The sequence below is a fragment of the Cryptomeria japonica genome, chromosome 7, assembly GCF_030272615.1.
Source record: "Cryptomeria japonica chromosome 7, Sugi_1.0, whole genome shotgun sequence".
In the NCBI taxonomy this organism is placed as follows: domain Eukaryota; kingdom Viridiplantae; phylum Streptophyta; class Pinopsida; order Cupressales; family Cupressaceae; genus Cryptomeria; species Cryptomeria japonica.
In genome coordinates this window covers 23,839,356-23,865,173 of record NC_081411.1, presented here as the reverse complement: position 1 = coordinate 23,865,173, position 25,818 = coordinate 23,839,356, and the positions used below count along the sequence as shown (strand labels likewise).

The window sequence follows — 25,818 nt, the reverse complement described above, 5'->3', positions numbered from 1 at the left end:
GGAAATAAAGAGGGTTGTGGGTAGGGGTTTTCCTTAGCTCAAACCTCGGGTTTAGAATTAACCTTAATTGAAATAGAAATTAAATTTAGAAAAGTTTGCCCCTTGAGGGCAAGGCTAGATCTAGAATTGAAATACTTGAATATAGACAATCATACCTTCAATAGGTGATGCAATGGTCTTAAGATAAGTCCTTCATATGTTGATGCAATAACATGATAAATCACATAAAATCCATCATGAAATCATAAATAAAACATGGCATGAAGATTTCTTGATGCATTTTGTTGCTCCTTGAATTAGGTCAGCTCTTGAGCAAGAATAATTGCTCTTGAATTGGATGATAATGTTAGCATACGATGCAACGTTTAAAATGAATTGAGAAGGATGCCTTATATAGGGATTTCATAAATTAAATCACCTTATTGTTGACTTATATTTGTGATTTATTAGCATGAAACAAAATTTGAATTAGATAAGACTGCCACATCATCCTCTTGAAATTTGGTGAAAAAGTGTGGGACCATGATGGTACGTCATCTTGGTCCCGATAATATTTTTTTGACTTTTGGGGAATGAAAGATAATGGAATTCTAATGCCAATTCCAGCTAGATGGCTCAAACCATAATATATACATATGCAAAATGTGGTTTTAAAGTCGAAATTAGGTAGGATTAAGGATAAATCAGGCTATTGAAGAAATAAATGCCACACCTAGAATTAAGGGCCCAAGTAAGAGTGTGATGATGTAATAAACATGGAATAAGACCCATAATATTAATTTAAATATTAACAAATTACAATAAAGGTCCCATAATGCATAGAGGAAAGAGAAATTATACTAAATAGGTGCTAAGAGAGTATGAAATTGGACACACTAATAAAGGTGTACAATTTATGATGCTACAATAGGCGATAAATTTAGGAGCTATGAACGATGATTCTCATAGAGAATTTGATGATGATCAGGTCCAACCTTTTGTAGGAGCAAAAAGTGGAGTACCAAGTTGTCTAGAGACACACTATCCCACAAATTTTTGACAAACTTCTAGGAATATATTCTAAGCGACATTTTGATTCTAAAAGTTTTTTGTTTGTCCACATTTGATAGTTTGAAGAACAAAATGCACAAAGCCACCCAATATTGTATTTTCAGGATGAATTTCCTAACAGAAGTACCTCTCTATTCCTTTTGCTTAGATTTATCTCTTTGTCTACATATTGCATCTATAGATTCTTGTTCATGTCATTTTATGCCAAATTTCCATCCTTTGTACCATAGATCTAGAATTCAAGATAAATCCTTTCAATTCTATTTTCAACTTAGTTAAAAAGGGGTATAATTCATTCAACATTAAACCCTCTTCCTAATAGAATATAGGTTGAATCTATTGAGTTTATTGTCCTTTTAATATTTCATGTGGAAATTATAAGTGGATTTTGATGCAGTCACATCAAGAGTAAGTCCTCAAAGAGACCAATCTAGATCATGTAGCAAGAGTTACATAGCAGAAACAACATAATCATGATAGAGCCAATGCAGAAAAAACTTTATTATATCATGAAAGTCAATTGCAAACTGTTAGCAACATGCTAGCTTACAAGATTTGACACACTAGCTTGATTACATACATGCTCAAATACAATATCCGAGCTCAAGCAAGAATGCGAGCCAACTTTAGACCTCCTAGCTTTCAGATTTATCTTCTATGTACTAATGATGATCTCTACATGCTCAATTACATTCATTTATATGATCAAGAATGATGCGCGTCGGTCCAAGATGAAACATGTAAAACAACCAAGTCGACCTCTACCAACGAGATCCCTCTGAAAAATCCATATAATGAAGTGCAGTCCCAAGGGAAGGTCAACTACATGCGAAGGAACGTCGAAAAAAATGAATTGAAGATCCACAAGCTATGAAAATGATCTGCAAGATTCGACAATAGAAAATAGGTCCAAGTGGTTCTGGGGTTCTAAGCTAGGAAATTATTTCATATGCTAGAAGTTATAACTTGCCGAAAAAAGATCCAAACATCCTGTAGACATAGGACAAGGTAGATGAACATATCCACAATCAAAATCCAGCTCCACAAGATTTGGTGATCAAATGCAAAGAAACACAGAAAGAAATGTTTAACTGCACAACATGAAACAAACTTAAATGAAATGTTTTTGGTTGATGCAAGATTGCCAAGAACTAGGGATGCTCCTAGAAAAAGCATGAAGTTGTGTCGCACTTGGGGCTAACTAGGGGTAGTTTGGTCGGACTACCATCTAACCATGTGGTGCCTTGTGTCACTAGCATGATGCCATTTAGGCACTTTTTGTGAGTGCTTGAGCTTATAATTTTTCAAAAAAATTCAAAATAGTTTGGCTGAACTTAGTCCAGACCAAACTCACCTATGTGGCAGGTGATGTGGTAGCTAAATCACCTATTTTGTCTATATTTATGAAACTTTTCACTTCTGCTCAATTTTTCTTCAAGCAGAATTTTTTTTACAAAAATTAAAAAATACACTTTTGTAGAGCTTGAAGTCACGAATCAAGACATATTTATTTTTAGTATTCTGATTAATTTTAATATTTTTTATTAATTAAACATTGCGAGTAACTTTTTTAAGTTAAAAAAGAAGCTAATTAGAAATTAAAAAAATTAAATGATATTAAAAAAATTTAAAAATATATTTTTCATTAGATGAGAGAATCTTCTCCAAAAGGGTATACTTTTTTTATATAATTATAAATTTAGTAGACAAAAGGTGAGACTGAATGAAAACTACCAAATTCAACTATGTTGAACTTTAAAATATTATTACGAGAAAAATATACATCAAAATATTAATTTTTTTTAACACTGCATATAGATGTCCTCTATTTGGAAAATTAAAATCAGCAAAAAATAAGTTTGTTTTTATTTTGTTTGGTGATGCCAACTAGAACCCCTGATTTTCAACATTTTTTAGTAATAAAAAATTTGTCTTTGAATATATAAAACAAATGTCAATTTTTTCAAGTTTTTTTTAAATAACAGACATAAATTTCATTAATATTTCTATATTTGATTAGTTTACATCATTTTGAAATTCAATTTAGACATGTCACTTTTCTGCGATTGAACTTAAATAGTTTTAGTTGTGTTGGCCACTTCCTTTATAAAAGTGTGACACAACATTGTGCTTTTACCCTCCTACATCAAATTTCCTAGTTTACATAGCTTAACTTATGAAACCCTATTTTCCATCTGAAACAAAAGCTTACACAATTACATTTACACATAATCATTGGTAGGTCACTAAAGGATCATTGATAATAAAAAAAGGAGAAAGGACATGTACATTGTATTTATGTACTAATAATTCTAATCTTTTTATTTCCTTAGTTTCCATAGGAGCATATACAACATTATGGCACAATACGTCTGGGCACATGATTGAGAAGGGGACAAAGATTCTCCATTCAATGAATTTATTTCTTGGTTTGAAGCAAGTTAATTTGGATTTATGTGAAACTATACAATTTATGAAAAAAAACAAAGAGACAAATCTCTCAAAGTTGGGAAAAGGAGAAGAGTGAAAGGTTAGAGCTTGCATATTTAGATGTATGGGGCCCAAATCAAAAGTAGCATCCATGAAACAATATCGTGTCTAGAAAGAAAAACAACATTAATAAGTAATAATATACAAGCTCTATTTTTCTACTTCTTTAGTACAAAAATATATGCATTGATATCTTTGCCAAATGTGTGTTGTTTCTTTTCATCTATCTAAGAAAAATCCATAGAACATTTCCTTAAAACAAATCATATAACTATAGAAAAATTAAAAATAAAACTACACTCAAATGTGTTTCATTATAGCTTAGTTGAAGTCCCTTCAAAAGTGTCTCTCTATACCCATCTTATCATCCCCTTCAACAAAGGAATATGATGGGTATAGAGAGACATTTTGAAGGGCCACATTGGAGAAGGCTAGTAGTATTTAGTAGTCTTCATTAGTAAAACCCCTTAAAACAAAAAAAATAAAGTTTCAAATCCTTGTAATGAGTTAAATTTAGGAAAAGAATAAATTTAAACCCTTTTTCCTTATTATTAAATCCACTTACAACATAGAAATTAAAGTTTCAATTTTTTGTGCCTTGGCTAAATTTAACAGAAGAATAAATTTAATCCCTACTTGACAAGCTCAATAACCCACTTAAAATCTAGCAACACTTATATCTAACAAAAGAGCTCTCAGAGGTACTAATTATTTATTTATTTATTTATATTTTACCTCAAGACCTTTGCCAAACTCAACCCTCTATATTGTCTCTTCATAAATAACCCCCAAATTTAGTGTTAGTAGTTACTTTTTATTCCAATCAATTATCCCCATAGGTTCAAGCCTAGAATAGCCATGACAATTGATGCCTACCACATGTATTGCCTAACATGAATTTAACTCTAGATTTTGCAAGGAATTTATCAATTCTACCATTTGCTAATGGATACATACACAAATTCTAGTAAAGTTTTTCCATCCAACTATAAAATATAAGAACCTAAATTATTCATTTATAGGAAAACTAAAAGAAAAAGATAGAATTAAAGTAAATTTTATATAATAAAAATTTCTAAATAAAAATTATATATTAAAATTGATTCATGATAAATTGTATTTTATTAATATTTAAATTGTGAAGATAGTAAAACTTAAAAAAAATCATATTAATCAAAATAATTTAATCAAGAAAAAAATAAATAAATTTCATTAATATTTAAATAATAAAAAGCTACCAAAAATAGTAAATTATGAAATCAAACATTAAAAATAAAGAAGTATTACTTTTATACAAAATAATACAAATAACACATTTATAAATAACAGTAAATATATAATCAATAATATATTCAAACATTGAAAAAAATTACACTTAATTTATATTATAATAATTATCTATTACATTTATTAAAATAATTAATAATAATTATATATATCACTTTAAAATTACTTATATATTAAACTTGTTCTTAATAAAAAATAATATAAATTGAAAAATTCTTAAATTTAATATTCAAAATAATACTTTACATAATCAATTACAAATAAATATATCTTTGAATATTTAAAAACATTAATTATGTAAAAAGAAAATCACCTTCTTACATTTCATTTGTGATCATATTCATATAGCCTATCAACAATGGTGCGTAACACACCCAGACTTTCCCACTCTCCGCCTTCTTTCAAACCTATCCGAACACCCTTCTTCAGTATTCTTCCATTGAACTTTATTATATCTGAACACCTCCACATTACACGGCGGTACAAAAAACCACGACCTACGATTGTAATTATGGATTTTCCTTGACGCATCTTGTACGGATAGTGACCACCGCCATAGCTGGCAATAGATTTATTTATATCCTCTGCCAAAGTGGAGCTATCAATCACAACCACAAGGCATACAACATTAACTTCTGCACACCATTCTGACCAGTCGGGAGGGACTTGGTCAGCACAAATTTGAATGACTCCATCGACGCCAATGTTAGCGTCGGAAAACAGAGGCTCATTTAAAGATGACTCCGCTCCATCCACTGCTTTTCCAATCACACACGTATACACTGGCGCACTCTGAAAGAAAAAACAAAATAACCATAATTCATACACTGGGGTAAATTCTTTTCATTTACAGATCACTCAAAACATTAGTTAGGAAAATATGGACTATTTTGTAAGAACAAATTACAAAATAAAACTGAAGGTCAATAATGAAATTGGAAAAACGCTTTCGTAAAACATGATATTTATGACTGCATGTTAGAAAGGAGTATTGAAATCATTACCTTCCACTTATGAATGAAATTCCGTATTACAGCATTGCTGCAATAAGACAGTCTCACATATTCTGGTACATGCAACTCTTCAATAGCAGATATGTTCTGTATATTCTCACAAGAGTCAATGGCAATTTCCCCTAAGCAGCTCGGTGTGGAGAGACAAGCCAAATCAAGCTTAGGACACTCAGAAATGTCCAACTCTTTAAGATCAGCGATTCCTGTTATTCTTTGCAAATCTCTGCATCTGGCTACCTGCAGCGAAATGAGTGTTGTTGGCAGCGTAATCTTCTGTAGCTTATCACAAGAGTCAATCTCAATTGTGTGCAGCTGACTCTCTTTGCCAAAACTTGGCAACTCCTCAAGCTCAGGGCACTGTTTAATAAACACCTGCCGAAGCTCCATAAGATCAGCGATTCCCGCTATTCTTTGCAAACCTCTGCAACTTTGTACATCCAAGTCACTGAGTGTTGTTGGCAACATAATCTTCTGTAGCTTATCACAAGAGTCAATCTCAATTTCCTCCAGGTTACTTACTCTGCCAAAATTTGGTAACTCCTCAAGCTCAGGGCACTGTTTAATAAGCAACCGTCCAAGATCTGTAAGATCAGTGATTCCCGCTATTCTTTGGAAACCTCTGCAACTTTGTACATTTAACTCATTGAGTGTTGTTGGCAGCGTAATCTTCTGTAGCTTATCACAAGAGTCAATCTGAATTTCCTCCAGGTTACTTACTCTGCCAAAATTTGGTAACTCCTCAAGCTCAGGGCACTGTTTAATAAACACCCGCCGAAGCTCCATAAGATCAGCGATTCCCGCTATTCTTTGCAAACCTCTGCAACTTTGTACATCCAAGTCACTGAGTGTTGTTGGCAACATAATCTTCTGTAGCTTATCACAAGAGTCAATCTCAATTTTCACCAGATTACTCACTCTGCCAAAACTTGGCAACTCCTCAAGCTCAGGGCACTGTTTAATTAGCACCCGTCCAAGCTCTGTAAGATCAGTGATTCCCGCTATTCTTTGGAAACCTCTGCAACTTTGTACATTTAACTCATTGAGTGTTGTTGGCAGCGTAATCTTCTGTACATTGTAAGCCAGGTGCCCTTCTAAGTGAGAGTCCACAATCCTTGAATTACTGAGATTCATTCTGAGGAACTCTAATGAAGACCAAATATCCGTTTGGATGTCGTTAGCATTTAAAACTAACTTTTTCATGTTATTTAATTTTCCTAGCAAATTTGAAAAATTTTCCACAAAGGTATCATGAATCTGAAGCTCTTCTAAATTGAAAGGTTCCTGTTATTCAAAATATACGTATTTCAGACTCTAGGATATAAGCAATATTCAGAAAACTACCATAACATAATGCGTATCTAGTATACCGTCAATGAAGACTTAATATTAGATCGTGAAGAACAAATACCTGCACATCGCTTTGCCACAATCTTTTGAAACACCCATTGCTGATTCTTAAACACTGCAAGTTCTGAAGAGGAATCCATGAAGGAATGCTTGAGTTTATATCTGAATTCAGGTCAAGTGGACAGCAACTCAGGTACTCAAGCTGAAGCCATAGCAGAGAAGCATCAGAACCATTTTCCGGTTCCCCTAGAAAGTATGTAATTCCACAACCCATAGATTTGTCCACAATGGAATGGAAACACCTGCTCTTGGTCTGTGTGAGGATATTTTGGAATCCCTTTAATTCCTGTATTCACGAAATGTAACTCACATTTCTGTAATAATAGGATTTCCGGAATTTAAATGTCATTAAGAAAAGAAAATAAGGTGAAAGGACAAGCGTACCAAAGATTTAAGATCTTGGGGGCGCCACACACGATGAGGATAGCTCAGTTCATCTGCCATTTCTCTTCCCAAGTCCCGAAGGTGGTCATGCATTCTCAAAGCAGACCCCTCTACGGTAGATTCCCACTTATATTCTAGCATATTCAGATACACCTCTTTGATTTCCTCAACCAGACATTTCTCTTTTAGTATTTGCAAAGCACGGCGAGCTCTCCATCCAGATACTTTCCATATGAGCATGGCCTTGGTGATAGATTTTCCAATAAAAAAACAAGCTACATCCATGAAAATCTGTTTTTCTACGTTATCTAATGTATCAATGCTCATCTTTAATCTCTGCTTTATATCTCCCGGAAGAGTCTCCTTGACTTTTTCCAATTCATCCTGCCAATACCACTGGGGTCTATGAGAAAGATGCCGGCCCAGAACTACAAGAGACAGAGGTAGGCCTCCACACACTTTAACGAAGTGCTGGACTAGATCCTCGTATCCGCCAAGTGGAAGGGGTTGGTCGAAAGCGTGCCAACAAAACAGCTCTCTCCCATCTTCTCTGTTCAATCCTTTTAAATGATAACCTGTGTCAATTCCTGCACTGACAAGAACCCCTACATTTTTGGTTGTAATAATTACCAAATTATTAACAGACTTGATTAATATATCGATGACTAATAGGTCATCTAATTGTTTTACATGATCAATGTCATCTAAAACAATCAGGAAACTCAAAGAGCTGCTCCTTTCCAGACGATCCCTCAGACAGCTTGTCCCCTCCTCACTACTTTGAAAAATTTGATCTTCACCGAATATATCTTTGAGGAGTTTACTCTGCAGTGAAGGTAATTTACCAGTGACACAGGCTTCACGTACGTCAAACAGAAAACTTGCTCTTGTGTATTTTGATCTCTTTTGGTTGAACAACTCTTTGGAGAGAGTTGTCTTCCCAATCCCACCCATACCAAAAATGCCTACGACATTGGCTTTCCCCTTTGCTCCTTTCTTCATTATACACTGGCTTTCAAAATCTTGAACAAGGTCACCAAGGCACCGCCTTTCAAATTCTGTTACGAGATTATGAAGTCCGACTGGATATTTGGCAACATGTAAACGCTTTGAGCTTTGTACTTCTTTTTCCACAGCGGACACTATGCCTTTGCAATCAAAAGAACTGCAAGAGAAAGGGGAATTTGATGAGAACGAAATTTTACCCATTGCATTTACTACTCTGCTAGAAGAAAATATATTATTTGAGTTGCCAAGAAGATCTTAAACATGCAGAAAGCTTACTCTGACTCTTTGAATACGTCGCCTGCGGTGTATGAAACTTGATTAAGGGCTTCCTTCCACTCCTCCAACTTGTCCCGATACCTGCCCTTCTCTTCATATTGACGAAATGCCTCAGCATATACTCCCTTTTCGATGAAGCGGAGTTCCCACGGCTCCACTTGGTAAAACACAGGAATAATCTTGGCATTACTTTGTGACATAAGAACCAGCTCACGCAGACACCAATCTGACTCCGCATACTTTGGTGAAAAAATAGCGATATGCACTGAAGCAGATCTAATCGCGCTCTCAATGGTGGAAATAAATGAAACTCCATGCTCCTTCTCTTCGGAATCAAGAAATGCCTTTATATCGACCTCCTTAAGTAAGTTGTAGAGCTGAATAGCAAGAGTTTGCTTGACCTCGGGGCCTCTATGATTGATGAACACATCATACACTCTGGAAGATTCTTCTATTTTTCTCCTTTTGTTGGGAGGTTCAATTCCAGAGAAGGCATTTTGTTGGTGAGATGAGGATGTAGAAGCCATAAATGCAAGGATGGGATTGAAAAACAGAGCCCAAGCGATGGATATGTATTGAGAAAGAATGAGTGGATCGGAGTAGATCAAGGCCTGGAGATATATAGATGCAACTGCATCCTCCTTCGAAGAAAGGATGGGGAAATGAACACGAAACCGATCCCTGTTTGTTTCTTCTTGGAAATGAGGAGCAAAATGTCGAGAGAAAGACGAAGACTCTTTGTCAGAGCCGAAAGGTTTTTTCCACCGTCCTTCCTGGAAACGACGGGGAAAGAAGACCGTTAGGTTTGACCCGTGAAGTTTTGTGATTAAAAAGTATAAAGTGGAGACAATGAAGAACCCGCATCTGACCGGTACATCTTCCGTTCTTTATTTTTCCATGAGTAGCATTATTACCTAAGCACTGTCTGAAGCCTGCAAAATGCAATGAGCGACTTGTGACCCCTAATTCATTTTCATGACTGTTAGTTTAAAAACGAGCAGAGAAAACACATAATAATGAACATAAAACAGTAGAAAGAATAATAGACACAACAAAGAACTCAAGACACAAGATTAACGTGGTTCACCACTAAGTGGCTACGTCCACCAGAAATGCAGGGATGATTCTCATTAACTAATATCCAATTACACAGTGCATTATGTATGGGCTGCACACAGCCATTTATATAAACATATCAAATATGAAATGAAGAGTCTTTTGGGGAAGACAAACAGCCATGTGACTGTTGGGCTTCATATACCCAACAATCTCCCCCGTGAAATCCAACTGGCACAGCCTGTAACATTCCCTGCATCTCCATTCCAAGGCTCATACTACAACCAGCTCTTGAGAAGATTTTAATATCGCCAAACTCTATTCATGAACAGTGCGAATTAATCTTCTCCAAGTCAGATTAGAGTTAAAAACATATTCTTTAACTACTTCATCTGGTAATCCATAATCAGGAACACTACTATCTGTTGATGCATAATACACTCCTCCATCAAAGTCTCTTGCTATTGTGCTCCCCCGTAACAAAATATCTAGATCACCATTATCATATTTTAATTCCCGAATATAAAACTTCCGTACAGGTGTGAATAGCCTACAAACGTCACTCCCAATTCTCACGATTGCCTCACTGAATGAATTTGTTGTATTTTGTGCAGAAACTTGTGCAGTACCTGCAATCAATGCATTCCACTCTGCCTCCACTGCTGCAATCTGCAACAATAAATCATCACTTTTGCAATCTGCTTGTTCTTCTTCAGGGTCATCCTCATTCGCTAGATTCGAGACTACATCCTCCTCACTCTGGGAGGCATCCTCCTCATCTTGGAAGGGAAACAAACCAGTCTCTTCTTCAAACAGCGAATACAACAAACCCTCTTCTTCTTCAGCCAAAGTCTCCTCCTTTTTCCAGCCATCCCACCAATGACATTTGGTTTCAACCTCCACTTGGACATCACTCTCTACCGAGTCTAGACTTCCAAGAAATTTTTCAATGACTGATTCGGCCTCATCATCTGAAACTTCAACTTGTTTATTGATAACATAAAAGCACCCAACTCCAGGATCAACTATCCAATCGGATCCCATCTTTGCTCAAGCCAACCGTGGCTCTGATACCAATTGTTAGTTTAAAAAACGAGCAAAGAAAACACATAATAATGAACAGAAAACAGCAGAAAGAATAATAGACACAACAAAGAACTCAAGACACAAGATTAACGTGGTTCACCACTAAGTGGCTACGTCCACCAAAAACGCAGGGAGGATTCTTATTAACTAATATCCAATTACACAGTACATTATGTATGGGCTGCACACAACCAATTATATAAACATATCAAATATGAAATGAAGAGTCTTTTGGGGAAGACAAACAGCCATGTGACTGTTGGGCTTCATATACCCAACAATGACCACTTTAAGCTAAACACCCTATGATTAAGACCCCATATTAAACAACTGACATGAATCTTGGGTGAAGGAAAAAATGAAGAAAAAATGGATGGTAATTTAATACTTTTGATATTTTAGAATATTTTTTGGTAAAATTTTTGAGTTTTTTTTTTAAACATTTGCAATAATGTTTCGATAATTTTTAATAATTTAGTGAGTATCGAGAAATAGTTACGATTATTTTTTTATATCAAAAATTTAATTTATGATTATCTTCAATCAAATTTATTTAGATCATAATCTTATGGAGGGAGACTTTTTGAAATATTTGAAAAAAATTAGTTGAAAACATTTCAATGACATTATGACAAGGAATCTTCTAACATTGTAAGATGAGAGTTATTTATAATAGATTCTATGATGTGTAAAAGCATGATTAAAGGGTATTTATGTTGAAATTTTGAATAGTTTATGACGCTTGTCGAGCATTTCTTAATGAATAATAGATTCAAATGGGACACCTAAATTGGGTGGTTAAATATGACAAATTGTGATAACTATGAATATAAGCAAGGAATAATTCAATTTGTGTGTGAAGTGTATTATAATTTCTACCATGGAAGTTTGGTCACCATGCTTCTTTTGGGATGCTATTTTGCCTTTTACAAATTAGTGGATGGTTTTAATTTATTTCTTGTAAATCTATATGATAAATTTTATTATTAACATTTATCTCCTCATAAATTAGTGTAGGCAACATTTTTTGCACCCATATTTCACTTCATTTAATAACAAATCCTAACCAACTTAGGTTGTAAGTGTTAGGGACAAGGATTGTTGGATCAATATTGCTTTATTGAGAGCATGCACAAAAGGAGATCTTATAGCCCAAGGGAGATGAAAAGCACATGAAGACTAGAAATGGAGAGGTCTACTAACACAATCTTTGAGCTATGAAAGCTTGAGATGGAAGATTTACTTATAGAGCAAAATCATTAAGTAAAAGTATCAAAATATAAACGACTTCTTATATTGTCAGATGATTGAGATGTACTAGAAAAAAGACAAGGGGCCTCATTAGTCTCTACTTGCATATTCAAATTGACGGAATGTATGTGTGCGAGTCATTGCTTGAGTCCTCTAGAAAAAGTTGGAAAATTTGTACTTGGCTAAGTCACAAGTGTTACTAATACTTGTATGTGAAACAAGTTATACACTTTGAGGGTGAGTGATAATGGTATCATGCTAAGCATCTAAGCATGTTAAAAATAATTTAGACCTAGTTACACTCTATAGGAGTGAAGATGGGAGAGATCGATTGATGCATGACCCCTATATATTCTTTTCCAAATTCATGGGATAACTTGGTGATGTATACATTAAGAACTACAATGAAATTGATTTTTGATAAATTGATGGTTGCTTTACATTCATAGGATATGGGACAAGAAGCTATGGAATCTACCAATGAGGCCTTGGTTGCTCATGGAACACCAAAGTGGAAAGAAAAACAAAAAGCATAAGCATAGAACCCTGAAAACCACATTTCATGTATAACTTAGAATTGTAAATCTTGGTCATTTATTGTTAGGTCACAAATCTAGAAATGGATATTTTGTGTGCTTTGCTTCCCCCAGAGGGTATATGCACCAAGTTGTGGTACCAAAAGGGGGTCTTAAGATCCCACTTTTTTTCTGAAATCAACAAAGTCTAAAATTCAACGACAAATTGAACATAATTACACTTTAAATTTGAAGATGCAACAAGAACAAGAACAAGAGTCGGAGTGCTTCAAGTCTACTTTCTAAACTACTAATTTATTTTGAAAATGGTGGAGATTAAGGGCTTAAAAAAGGGGGGCCACAAAAAGTGGTCCTATTTTTATGCAAAAAACATAACATAGCATCTATTGTGGCCCCCCTAAAATGTTAACTTTTTTTTTTAATTTTTAAAATCCCTTCGGTGAGAAATTAGCTAACACCTTGTAGTGTATGCTAGATTTTTCAGCTAATCTTTTAATGAGTATATGATTTTTTACTAATTTTCGAAGTGGACACATCCTAAATAAACAAAAATTTGAGCGTGCTCCCCCCTAAAATCATTGGAAACTAATCAAAGATCAAAACCTTTTTTTAAATTGTGTATAATGGAGTCTAGTTTCTACAAATATAATTTTTTTCAAAATCTGATGAACGTGTAAAAATCTATACCCAAAATAGTGCATGTTGGTTTTTCACAAAAAACGGACACACTGACAAAAGAAATTATAGATGAAAGACTTAACGAAATCAAAATTTGAAATAAATTACATTGTTGGATAGCTAAGACAGAGCTCAATTTTACCACGGTATTTTTTTTAACTTCATTGAAACATGTGCAAACCTGACAAAGAGAACGACAAAAAATATGTCAAATTTTACAATGTTCTGATAAAAACATGTCTCTAGCCTGAAATGGTTGTCCAAACCTTTGGGTTAGATACCCAAGGAAAATCCAATGCATAGGTTTGGTGTTTCCCAAAGCGGGCCATTTGGCGCGCGCCAAATATGGCGCTCTCCCTATTTGGCATGCGCCAAATGTGATCAATGGGTTTTCCCATTTGGCGTGCGCCAAATGTGGTCCATATTCCACATTTGGCGCATGCCAAATAGGGAGAGCACCAAATGTGTACATAAAAACAATTTTTAGTTGAAACAATGTCCCATTAGCTATCTCTCTCTCCTTTTATATCTATCTGTACCTATTGTGTCTCTTATCAATCCCTCCTTAGGCTCTAAGTAAATCACCTCTATTTCCCTTCTGTATATTTCTCTCTCCCTCTCCAATTATCACCCTACAGGTACTTTCCCCTCTTTTTTGCTTTGTGAACTCTCCCCCTCACCTATATCTACCTTTACCATCTCTAAGTATCTCAAAAAATCACCATCTACCCCTCCTTCCCTCTTTCTCTTTGTTCCTTTGTCTCTCATTTTATATATCACTCCACTCTCTCAATTATGGCCTCTCTCTCCTCTCTCTCTCCACCTGTCTAGGTATCCACCTCTATCCATCTCACATTGAGCTCTTGAGGTATCCATATTCATCCATGTCCCATTACCCTCCTCTATGAGATAGATATCCCATTACCCACCTTTATCTCCCTTCACTCATAGTTCCATATCTATCTATGAGCCAAATCTCTTATTCTCTCCCCCCTTACCTCTTATCTCCCTTCATTCTTATATCCCTACTCTTCTTTGTCCCTCCCCTCTCTAGCTCTCACAATTCCCTTATTCCCCTATCCCTCTGTATCTCCCTCTCCATCCTTACACCCATCTCATTCCCTCTCTCACCTCTTTCCCTCAATCTCTCCCCCGCTTTCTTCATGTTTACCTCTCTATCCCCCCCCACCCTCCTTAAACCCCCATCTCACCTCTCTCTCCCCTTTGAGATTCTCACCTCCCTTCCACTCTATGTCCTTTATCCCTAAGTATCTCATTCCATTCATGTTTACCTCTCTATCACCCCCACCTCTCCTCTCCCTCCCCTCTAGGCCTCCCACCTCCCTTCCCCTCTATGTCCTTTATCCCAAAATCTCCCACCTCTCTCTCCCCTCTAGACTCTCACCTCCCTTCCCCTTTATGTCCTTTATCCCCAAGTATCTTATCCCTTCATGTTTACCTCTGTATCCCCCTCATCCTCCATAATCTCTCATCTATGCCTCTCACCTCTCTTCTTATCTATGTTCTTCATCTAAAAATATGTATTTTCCTTCATGTTTACATCTTTATCCCCCCACCCTCCTCAAACCCCCATCTCACCTATCTCTCCCCTTTATCCTTTGACCTCCCTTCCCCTCTATATCCTTTATCCCCAAGTCTCTCATTCCCTTCAGGTTTACCTCTCTATACCCTCCACCCTCCTTAAACCTGAATACCTATCTCTCCCCTCTAGACCTCTCAACTCCCTTCCCATCTATGCCCTTTATCACCAAGTCTCTTAGGCCCCTTTGAATGTTTACCTCTATATCCCCACCACCATATTTAAACCCCCATATCACTCCTCTCTCCTCTCTAGGTTTCTCACCTCTCAAAATCTATCTCAGTAGTTAAATCTCCCTAGATTGGCCCATCTTTATCTCCCTTCCCTCATATTTCCATCTCTCTCTATGAACTAGATCTCATATTCTCTCTCTCCCCTTACCTCTTCTCGAGCTCTTAATTCTTATATATGCATACTCTCTTTGTCCCTCCCCTCTCTATCTCTCCCAATTCCCTTATTCCCCTATCCCTTGAGCTATCTCCCTCTCTATCCTTACACCTATCTAATTCCCTCTCTCACCTCTTTCCCTCAGTTTCTACCTCACTCCCTCCTCTCTCTAGGTCTCTCCCACAATTTATTCATGCTTACATCTCTATCACCCCCAACCTTCCTTAAACCCCCATCTCATATCTCTCTCCCCTTTGTACCTCTCACTTCCCTTCCCCTCTACATTTCCTTTATCCCACCTCTCTCTTTCTCTCCTCTAAGCCTCTTAGGTCTCCCTTCCCCTCTATGTCCTTTATGCCCAACTATCTCGTTCCCTTGATGTTTACCTTTGTATCCCCCTCATCCTCCTTATGGCCTTTTACCTCCCTTTCCCTCTATCTCCTTTATCCCCAAGTCTCTCATTCCCTTCATGTTTACCTCTCTATCCCCTCCACCCTCCTTAAACCTCAGTACCTATCTCTCCCCTCTAGACCTCTCAACTCCCTTAGACCTTCTATTCCCTTTATCACCAAGTCTCTTAGTCCCTTTGAATTTTTATCTCTATATCCCACCACCATCCTTAAACCCCCATATCACCCCTCTCCCCTCTACGTTTCTCACCTCTCAAAATATATCTCAGTAGTTAAATCTCCCTAGATTGTCCCATCTTTATCTCCATTTCCTCATAGTTCCATCTCTCTCTATGAACTAGATCTCATATTCTCTCTCTCCCCTTATGGTGCAGAAGCACCTAGGACTTAGGCTCATAGTCCTTATCCAATTTTGGCTTGTACTGACCTTAGCCAAGTCAGGTTCCTAATAAGGACTCCATGAGGGTCTAAGTTGAGTATGTGATGTTGGTTTTGAGTCAAGTGTAGGCCTAGTTGAGTTGGTTTTCTTCCTAGGTTTGCATTTTTGTGCATAGGTAGTAGTTTGAGTAGGAAATTGACCTTCTTGATTGTCAAAAATGGTAAAACTTGGTGTGAGAATGAGAGAGTTTTCTTATGGTCTTAGGAATGCTTAAAAAGTCATGAGTAATGACTTAAAATAGGTTTTATAGGTTGGCAAAGCAAAAAGTGAAAAGTTGTAAAAGTTGTCATGACAACTTTTGTCCTAAAATGCTTAGCGATGGAGTTAGGGATAGAAAAACACCTAGAATGCCTCCACACATGGGGAATACTATAAGAACCTCCTCTTTCATGGTTACCAAGGTTGGAAGTTTGTTTTTGTATGATCAACAATCTGAAACTATTGATTTTCGAACTGTTATCACTGTTTTTGGCTTATTTTTCTTACAATGTGAATACAAAAGGATTCAATCCATTGATCCCATTATGGATTGAGATTCTTTGGTGTGTTTCAGAGTCATTTGTTTCATTTCAAGATTTGTAGATACTGTGTTTTGGTGTTTTCATAGTTTTGTTTTCAAACAACCAGTTTTGGCTTGTATATAGAAATTTTATGTAAAATGGCTGCCCCATAGAATCCCTCCATGCTACCATCACGGCCTATTGGGAAATGGAAAGGAAAACAATTTTACAGTGTACATATGTAGGGAGAAGTTTTGGAAGTGGTGTTTGATATGGCTACCACCTTGTTCTAGGCGAGTCCAGGAGCAACCCGACTAGAGAAGACATGGTGAAATTTGAGTGCATAGTGCAGAGGTGAACACAAAACCACAACTAAATCATTTGGAGGGGTCCATGCAGTCCATACAGAGTTTCAATAAAAAGGAGAAGCCTTGGCAAGACCTTCTGATGCCCATTTCACAAACTTGACCAGTCACTACCGGTTAGGAGGCCTAAAAACCCTTCAAAACCCTCATTTTTGGGTTAGGGCATTGTACGGCGAGTTGGGAAACCAAAACCACCAAAATCACTTGGGGTTAGGTGATTTTTTGAAGAAAAAACAACCTTATTGCAGGGTCTTTTGGACCAATTTCCTCTAAACCCTCAAAAACCAGATTTTGGAGGCCTAATAGGGGCTCATTCCTTGTAGCCTTTTTCTAGGCAAAATGGTGAAATCGGTAGGAAGAATAATGGATGCAAACCACAAATGGACCCAAATGGAATTCATTTCATGTTAAAAGCCACCTCCACACCTCTGCAACAACTCACAACAATAGTAGGTGAAATTGACAAGTTGAAGACAAGACAACAAGAACGAGCAAATGGGAAACACTGTAAAATGGTAGGGTTGCTAGTTAGACACTTGTTGAAAACACCTTGAAATTGGCAAGAGAAAGCCCTAGAAGAGATTGAGAAGGACTTGGAGGTCTTAGAGCATAGCTATACCTGGACAGGTTGGAGGAATTGAGCAAGTCCTACTAGGTGAAGCATGAGCAAACTAGGTAAACCCCATCAAATTGGTATTAGAGCCTAAAAGATTTGGGCTAGGTGAGTAGATGTCCTCAGTGGAATCTGTAGGAGACAACAACATGGTGACCAATGTAGAGTTGGAAAAAAAGTGGATGATCGGGAGGAAGAAAATAGACTCTTGAAGAAGAAGTTGATTGAATTGGAAAGTAAGCTTGGTGAGATTGAAACCAAGGCAGATGAAGTGTTGGTAAAGGTTCAAGGAGTAGAAGGGAAGGGTAAAGAGGTGTCAGAGATAGACAAAGTACCTAAACCTTATCCTGTCTTAGAACAAGAACCTTTCCTAAAGGCATTGAAGGCCTTAAGTGGTAAATCACTAGAAGGATTGCCATTGTTTACTGGTAAGATGGAGGCAGAAGTGGTCTCAGAATAACTAGAAGGCATGGAGAACCATTTTGAATGTGAAGGCATAACTGAAGCCCAAAGAGTCAAAGTGGCCAAATCTAGGATGAGAGGAGCTACTCTCACATGGTGGAAATTTGTGCAAGATGAGAGAAAGAAAATGGGCAAAGCACCCATCTCTTCTTGGAAAGGGATGTTAGTCAAAATCAAAGAAGTCTATCTCCCTAATGACCTATAAAGTGCAGATTCATAGGAAGAGACAAAACCTAAGACAAAAAGACCTTGATGTGAGTAGTTATATGGAGGAGTTTCACAAAATTAGCCTTAGATCTCATGTGGTGGAAGAAGAGAGTCTTCAAGTTGCTAGGTACCCAAATGGGCTACGGTGGAACATCCAAGAGGAACTCAGTCTAATGAGCCCAAAGACAGTTAATCAAATCTATCAATTTACCCTTAAGGTGGAAGAAAAACTGAAAAGAAAACATGATTCAAGTAGTAATAGGGGCAGGGGTATAGGAAAAGAAAATAGAGGCCATAGGGGAGGCTTTGGAGGAAGAAGTTCAGAGAAAAGGACACAAAGTGAGTCTAAACTCACTGAGCAGCAAGAAAGTGGCGCTGGTAAGGGAGGATTCAATAGAGGAAGGGGGTCAAACAGTGGTTTTAGAGGAAGATCTAGTGGACAAGGTAGAGGTTCCTCATATTTTGTAACAATGAAGTGTTACCATTGCAACCAACTTGGTCATACAGCATATAGGTGTCTAGAGAAGGGATCATCATCACAGAATAGTGAAAGGAGAGTGAACTATCTTCAAGAAGAGACTTCAAGCAACAAGACTTCAGAGGTTGCCTTAGAATCGGAGGTAGGTGAAAACTTGATGATAAGAATAACTTTGATAAAAGAACCTGTCAGAGAAGAGCCTAGCCAAAGGAGGTCATTATTTAGGATCAAATGCAAGATAATGGACAAAGTTTGTAAAGTGATCATTGATTCAGGGTCAACAAACAACATTGTGTCAGAAGAGGCAGTGAATAAGCTTAAATTGCAAAGGATACCTCACAACAACCCATATAGGGTCACTTGGTTGAACAAAGGCCAACATGTCCTAGTCAATGAGCAAGCATGGGTGGATTTTACCATTGGGAGGTATAAGGACAAAGTGTTATGTGATGTCCTACCCATGGATGCATTCCATCTTCTATTAGGAAGACCATGGAAATTTGATAGACAATATATTCATGATGGAGCCAAGAATGCATACTCATTCAAGAAAGATGGAGTCACATTCAAGATCCAATCTATCCTTTAGGAAGGTGAAAAGAGGGCCGCGGGTCCTAATGTTCTTTTAGTGAGTGAAAAATAGTTCTTTAAGACACTTGAGGAAGGTGAAGGTATAAGGTTTGCATTAGTGATGAAGCCTAAAGAGGAAGAGAAGAAAGAGAAGCTAGATTTGCCAATAGAGGTCTAAGACCTATAGAATAAGTTCAAAGGAATAGTGAGTGATGGAGAACCAACCATCTTACCTCCTAAAATAACCATAAACCATCAAATAGACTTTATTCCCGGAGCATCCTTACCTAACAAGGCAGCTTACAAAATGACTCCCCAACAAAATGTTGAGATTGCTAAGCAAATCCAAGAGCTTTTAGACCAAGGCCTAATTAGGAAAAGCATTATCCCTTGTGTTGTACCTACAGTGTTAACTCCAAAGAAAGGTGGTACTTGGAGATTGTTTACTGACTCTAGAGCAATAAATAGGATCACCATCAAATATAGGTTTCCAATTCCTAGAATAGAGGACCTAATGAATTGTTTAGGGGAAGCCAAATACTTTACCAAGATTGACCTTAAAAGTGGATACCACCAAATTAGGATTCAGGAGGGTGATGAGTGGAAAACTGCATTCAAAACAATAGAGGGTCTTTATGATTGGTTTGTAATGCCATTTGGCTTATCCAATGCTCCAAGCACCTTCATGAGACTCAAGAATGAGGTGATGAAGGACTTCATAGGTAAATTTATGGTGGTATACTTAGATGATATTCTCATTTTCAGTAAGGATAGGGCAGATCTTATTAATCATTTGCAAAATATGTTACAAAGATTGTATGAAGAGAAGCTAACCATGAACTTGGACAAGTGTGAATTTGTTAAGCAGGAGTTGGTTTACCTTGGGTTTATGTTGTCTCAAGGAAACCTCAAGATGGATCCAAACAAGGTTGAAGCCATAGTAAATTGACCTACTCCTAAATGAGCAACAAAGGTGAGAAGCTTCCATGGACTAGCTCAGTACTATAGGAAGTTCATTAGGCAATTCAGTGCTATATGTGCACCAATGTTAGACACCATTAGAGGTGGAATGAAGGCAAAGTTTCAGTGGAATGAACAAGAAAATAGAGGTTTTGAAACCTTGAAGGAGAAGATATCTACTCAACCGGTGTTAGTGTTGCCTAGTTTTGAGAAAGTCTTCACAGTGGAATGTGATGTAAGCAATGTTGAAGTAGGTGTTGTCCTAAGCCAAGAAGAAAGACTAGTAGCTTTCCATAGTGAGAAGCTAAGTGATGAAAAGAGGAAATACTCCTCTTATGACTTGGAATTATATGCTTTAGTACAGGTTTTGAGAAAATGGAGACACTATCTCCTTCCTAAGGAATTTGTAGTCTATACGGACAACCAAGCTCTAAGCTTTCTAAACTCACAAGACAAACTCAATCATAAACACATGAAATGGGTGGAGTACATGCAAGCCTACACATTCACAATCAAGCACAAAAAAGGACAGTTAAACCGAGTTGCTGATGCATTGAGCAGAAGACTCTTGACAGTCCAAGAAATTCAGTTAAGGAGCATAGGTGTTGACAGTTTTGGAGACCTATACCTGGAGGATGAAGACTTCTCAAATGCCTACAAGGTGTGCAAAGAATACCAAAATCATTTTCATAGTGAGTATTTAGATTTTACCTTGCAATATGGACTATTGTTTAGAGGTGGACAACTTTGTGTTCCTAGAGGGTCAATGAGAGAAAATCTCATACAAGAGAAGCATAATGGCAGCCTTAGTGGTAATTTTGGAGTCAATAATACTCAAGAATTGGTTCAGAGGTATTATTATTTGCCTAGGATGAATCAAGATGTGAAAAAGTATGTGGAGACTTGTATTGTTTGTCAAAAGGCTGAGGGCACTTCTTCAATGTTGGTTTATACCAACCTCTTCCCATACCAAATAGACCTTGGGAGTGCATTAGTATGGACTTTGTAGTAGGTTTACCAAGGACAAAATAGGGATTTGACAACATTTATGTCATTGTGGACAGATTTAGTAAGATGGCCCACTTTGTGCCTTGCAAGACTACTCATGATGCATGCCAAATAGCTCATTTGTTCTTCAAGGAAGTGATAAGGATACATGTTTTACCCATGAGCATTGTTTCAGATAGAGACTCAAAGTTCATGAGTCATTTTTGGAAAACACTTTGGAAAAAGCTTGGCACCAACCTATCTTTTGGATCAACCTACCATCCATAAACATATGGGCAGACTGAAGTGGTGAATAGGAGCTTGGGGAACTTATTGAGGTGCCTTACCAAAGAGTATGGTCAGACATGGGATCAAGTACTATCACAAGCTGAATATGCTTACAATGACACAATAAATAGGACCACCAACAAGAGCCCTTTTGAAGTGGTCTATGGTGTTCACCCAAGGGGTATATTAGAGCTAAGAGACTTAGGTAATGCAGCAACAAGAAGTGGATATGCAGAAGACTTTGCTCAGTCAATGAAGGAGGTACATGAATCAGTCAAGAAAGCATTTATGGAGAACACAAGCAAGATCAAGCAAAAAGTTGATGAGAGAAGGAAGAACCTACAATTCCAAGTAGGACATCTTGTTATGGTTCATCTAAACAAAGGAAGGCTACAACAAGGAGTACCTAACAAGTTGAAAATGAGAAGGTTGGGTCCATGTGCCATTCTAGCCAAGTATGGAGAAAATGCATACAAGGTGGACCTACCTAGTGACATAGGATTGTCACTAGTTTTCAACATAGCAGACTTAGTTGCCTACAAAGGACCAATTCAAGGTTCAGATTGCAGTCACTCAAAGGTATCAGATGATGCAAACAACCTTTAATTACCAGCAAAACCAAATCCAAAGGCTGAAAAGGTATTGAGTTCAAGGATCGCTAAGAAGACAAGGCACCAAATCTATTGGGAGCACCTAATCAAATGGCAGGGTATGGATGATGTTGAAGATACATGGGTTATTGAGATAGAGTTTAAGAAGTTAGGTATTGATCATAATCTAGTCCCCAAGGAGGTGACTTAGTTTTCTTTTGTTTGGGAGAATGGTGCAGGAGCACCTAGGACTTCAGATCATAGTCCTTATCCAATTTTGGCTTGTATTGACCTTAGCCAAGTCAGGTTCCTAATAAGGACTCCAAGAGGGTCCAATTTGAGTGTGTGATGTTGGTTTTGAGTCAAGTGTAGGCCTAATTGAGTTGGTTTTCTTCCTAGGTTTTCATTTTTGTGCATAGGTAGTAGTTTGAGTAGGAAATTGACCTTCTTGATGGTCAAAAATACTAAAACTTGGTGTGAGAATGAGAGAGTTTTATTATGGTCTTAGGAATTCTTGAAAATTCATGAGTAATCACTTAAAATAGGTTTTATAGGCTGGCAAAGAAAAAAGTGAAAAGTTGTAAAAGTTGTCACGACAACTTTTTGAAAGTTGTCATGACAACTTTTGTTCTAAAATGCTTAGTGATGGAGTTAGGGATAATAAAATGCCCTAGAATGCCTCCACACATTGGTAATACTATAAGAACCTCCTCTTTCATGGTTACCAATGTTGGAAGTTTGTTTTTGTATGATCAACAATCTGAAACTACTCATTTTTGGACTGTTATCGTTGTTTTTTGGCTTATTTTGCTTACAATGTGAATACAAAAGGATTCAATCCATTGATATAGTTATGGATTGATATTATTTGGTGTGTTTTAGAGTCATTTGTTTTATTTCAAACTTTTTAGATAGTGTGTGTTGGTGTTTTCATATTTTTGTTTTCAAACAACCAGTTTTGGCTTGTATATAGCAATTTTATGTAAAATGGTTGCCCCATAGAATCCCTCCGTGCTACCATCATGACCTATTGGGACATGGAAGGAAACCAATTTTATAGTGTGCATATGGAGGGATAATTAATGGAAGTGGTATTTGATATGGCTACCACCTTGTTCTAGGCGAGTCAAGGAGCAACCCGGCTAGAGAAGACATGGTGAAATTTGAGTGCATAGTGCAGAGGTGAACAAAAAACCACAACTAAATCATTTGGAGGGGTCCATACAGTCCATAAAGAGTTTCCATAGCAATTCCAAACCCTGACAAGACCTTTTGATGCCCATTTCACAAACTTGACCAATCACTATTGGTTAGGAGGCTTAGAAACCCTTCAAAACCCTCATTTTTGGGTTAGGGCATTGTACGAAGAGTTGGGAAACCGAAACCAAAACCAAAAAAATCACTTGGGGTTAGGTGAGTTTTTGAAGAAAAACCAACCTTATTGTAGAGTCTTTTGGACCGATTTCCTCTAAACCCTCAAAAAATAGATTTTGGAGGCCTAATAGGGGCTCATTTCGTGTAGCCCTTTTCTTGGCAAAATGGTGAAATCGATAGGAAGAATAAAGGATGCAAACCAAAAATGGACCCAAATGGAATTAATTTCATTTTAAAAGCCACCTCCACGCCTCTGCAATAACTCACAATAGTAGGAGGTGAAATTGACAATTTGAAGACAAGACAACAAGAACGAGCATATGGGAAACACTATAAAATGGTAGGGTTCCTAGTTAGACACTTGTTGAAAACACCTTGAAATTGGCAAGAGAAATCCCTATAAGATATTGAGAAGGACTTGGAGGTCTTGGAGCATATCTAGACCTAGAGAGGTTGGAGGAATTGAGCAACTCCTACTAGGTGAAGTGTGAGCAAACTAGGTAAACCCCATCACCTTACCTCTTCTAGAACTCTTCATTCTTATAGATAAATACTCTTCTTTGTCCCTCCCATCTCTATATCTCACAATTCCCTTATTCCCCTATCCCTCGAGCTATCTCCCTCTCCATACTTACACCCATCTAATTCCCTCTCTCACCTCTTTCCCTCCGTTTCTTCCTCACTCCCTCCTCACTCTAGGTCTCTCCCACACTTTATTCATGCTTACCTCTCTATCACCCCCAACCTTCCTTAAACCCCCATCTCATATCTCTCTCCCCTTTGTGCCTCTCACCTCCCTTCCCCTCTACATTTCCTTTATCCCACCTCTCTCTCTCTCTCCTCTAAGCCTCTTAGGTCTCCCTTCCCCTCTATATCCTTTATGCCCAAGTATCTTATTCCCTTCATGTTTACCTTTGTATCCCCCTCATCCTCCTTATTTCCTTTTACCTCCCTTTCCCACTATGTCCTTTATACCCAAGTCTCTTGTTCCCTTCATGTTTACCTCTCTATCCCCTCCACTCTCCTTAAACCTCAGTACCTATGTCTCCCCTCTAGACCTCGCAACTCCCTTGGACCTTCTATGCCATTTATCACCAAGTCTCTTACTCCCTTTGAATTTTTACCTCTATATCCCCCCCATCGTCCTTAAACCCCTCTCTCCTCTATGTCCTTTATACCCAAATCTATCGAGCTCACTTTCTTACTCACACCCTTCCCTCTCTAGGTTTGTCCCTCACTTTCTTCCCCACTCTCTCATTTCTCTAGGTATCTCCCTTGCATTCTTCCTCATTCCTTCCCCTCTCTAGGTATCTCCATTCCCTCCTTACCCCTATCGCTAACTCTCCCACAATCCCCCATTCTCTCTCTCTTTGTTCTTGTATCCCTCCTCTTCTTTCTCCCTCCTTCTATAAGTGTCGCACCCCCTTTATTCCCCTCTCCCTCCATATCTCACCCTTCATCCTTACCTCATATGGTTTATCATATCAGGTTATAGGGTCTATGGTTATTGTATAGGGTCGAGGATTTAGGATATTGGATCATACGATCTAGGGTATTTGTTATAGGTTTTAAATGGTTTAATTTTTATGGTTGTGGCTATCAAACTATAGGGTATAGAGTATAGATTATAGGGTATAGAGTATAAATTTATCAAAGGTTAAAATTTTTTAATGGAAGTCATTTAGCTAGCACCATATTTGGTGCTAGCCATATGAGCTGCACTAAAACATGTTTATTTGGGACCCTTGACCCGTGATCCAAGCCCACATTCTCTCATTTTGTCTTCTTTTTGTGCATGATCAAACAAAAAAACACTTTTTGCATGGTGTTGATATTTTATGCAAGGTTATTTTATACATTCCATTAGCTCCCCACCACCTATTTTTTCATTTGGCAACGTCGAAGAGGAAGAACATCATTTTTTTAATCAAATTTGAATAATTTAGGTAATATTTTCTTGTTTTTTAGAATTCAAATACTCATTAAGTTTTATTTTGTTTAAATGTTAGAATAAAAGTGTTTTGTCAAAATTGATTATAATCCTATTAGATTTACATTAGATTTAA

At 37.2% G+C, this 25,818-nt stretch overlaps 1 protein-coding gene across 1 annotated transcript; it reads right to left on the bottom strand.

The window, feature by feature from the left end:
* Nucleotides 1–5,028: 5,028 nt before the first annotated feature.
* On the bottom strand, nt 5,029–9,698 carry LOC131035321 (disease resistance protein RUN1). Its single transcript, XM_057967000.2, has 5 exons — nt 8,916–9,698; nt 7,632–8,796; nt 7,249–7,533; nt 5,832–7,121; nt 5,029–5,619 (listed from the first exon to the last, which is right to left on the bottom strand). The coding sequence occupies exons 1-5, from the start codon at nt 9,440–9,442 to the stop codon at nt 5,152–5,154; spliced, it is 3,735 nt and encodes a 1,244-aa protein (XP_057822983.2). The 5' UTR covers nt 9,443–9,698; the 3' UTR covers nt 5,029–5,151.
* Between the last annotated feature and the right edge of the window lie 16,120 nt (nt 9,699–25,818).

What these genes read in the sequence shown, in the direction of transcription:
- LOC131035321 (XM_057967000.2), bottom strand. Translation starts at nt 9,442, where the DNA reads ATGGCTTCTACATCCTCATCTCACCAACAAAATGCCTTCTCTGGAATT. An exon ending in CCCAAGATCTTAAATCTTTG is followed by an intron (nt 7,534 to 7,631) that starts GTACGCTTGTCC and finishes TCGTGAATACAG; the next exon opens with GAATTAAAGGGATTCCAAAA. An exon ending in TGTGGCAAAGCGATGTGCAG is followed by an intron (nt 7,122 to 7,248) that starts GTATTTGTTCTT and finishes TTTGAATAACAG; the next exon opens with GAACCTTTCAATTTAGAAGA.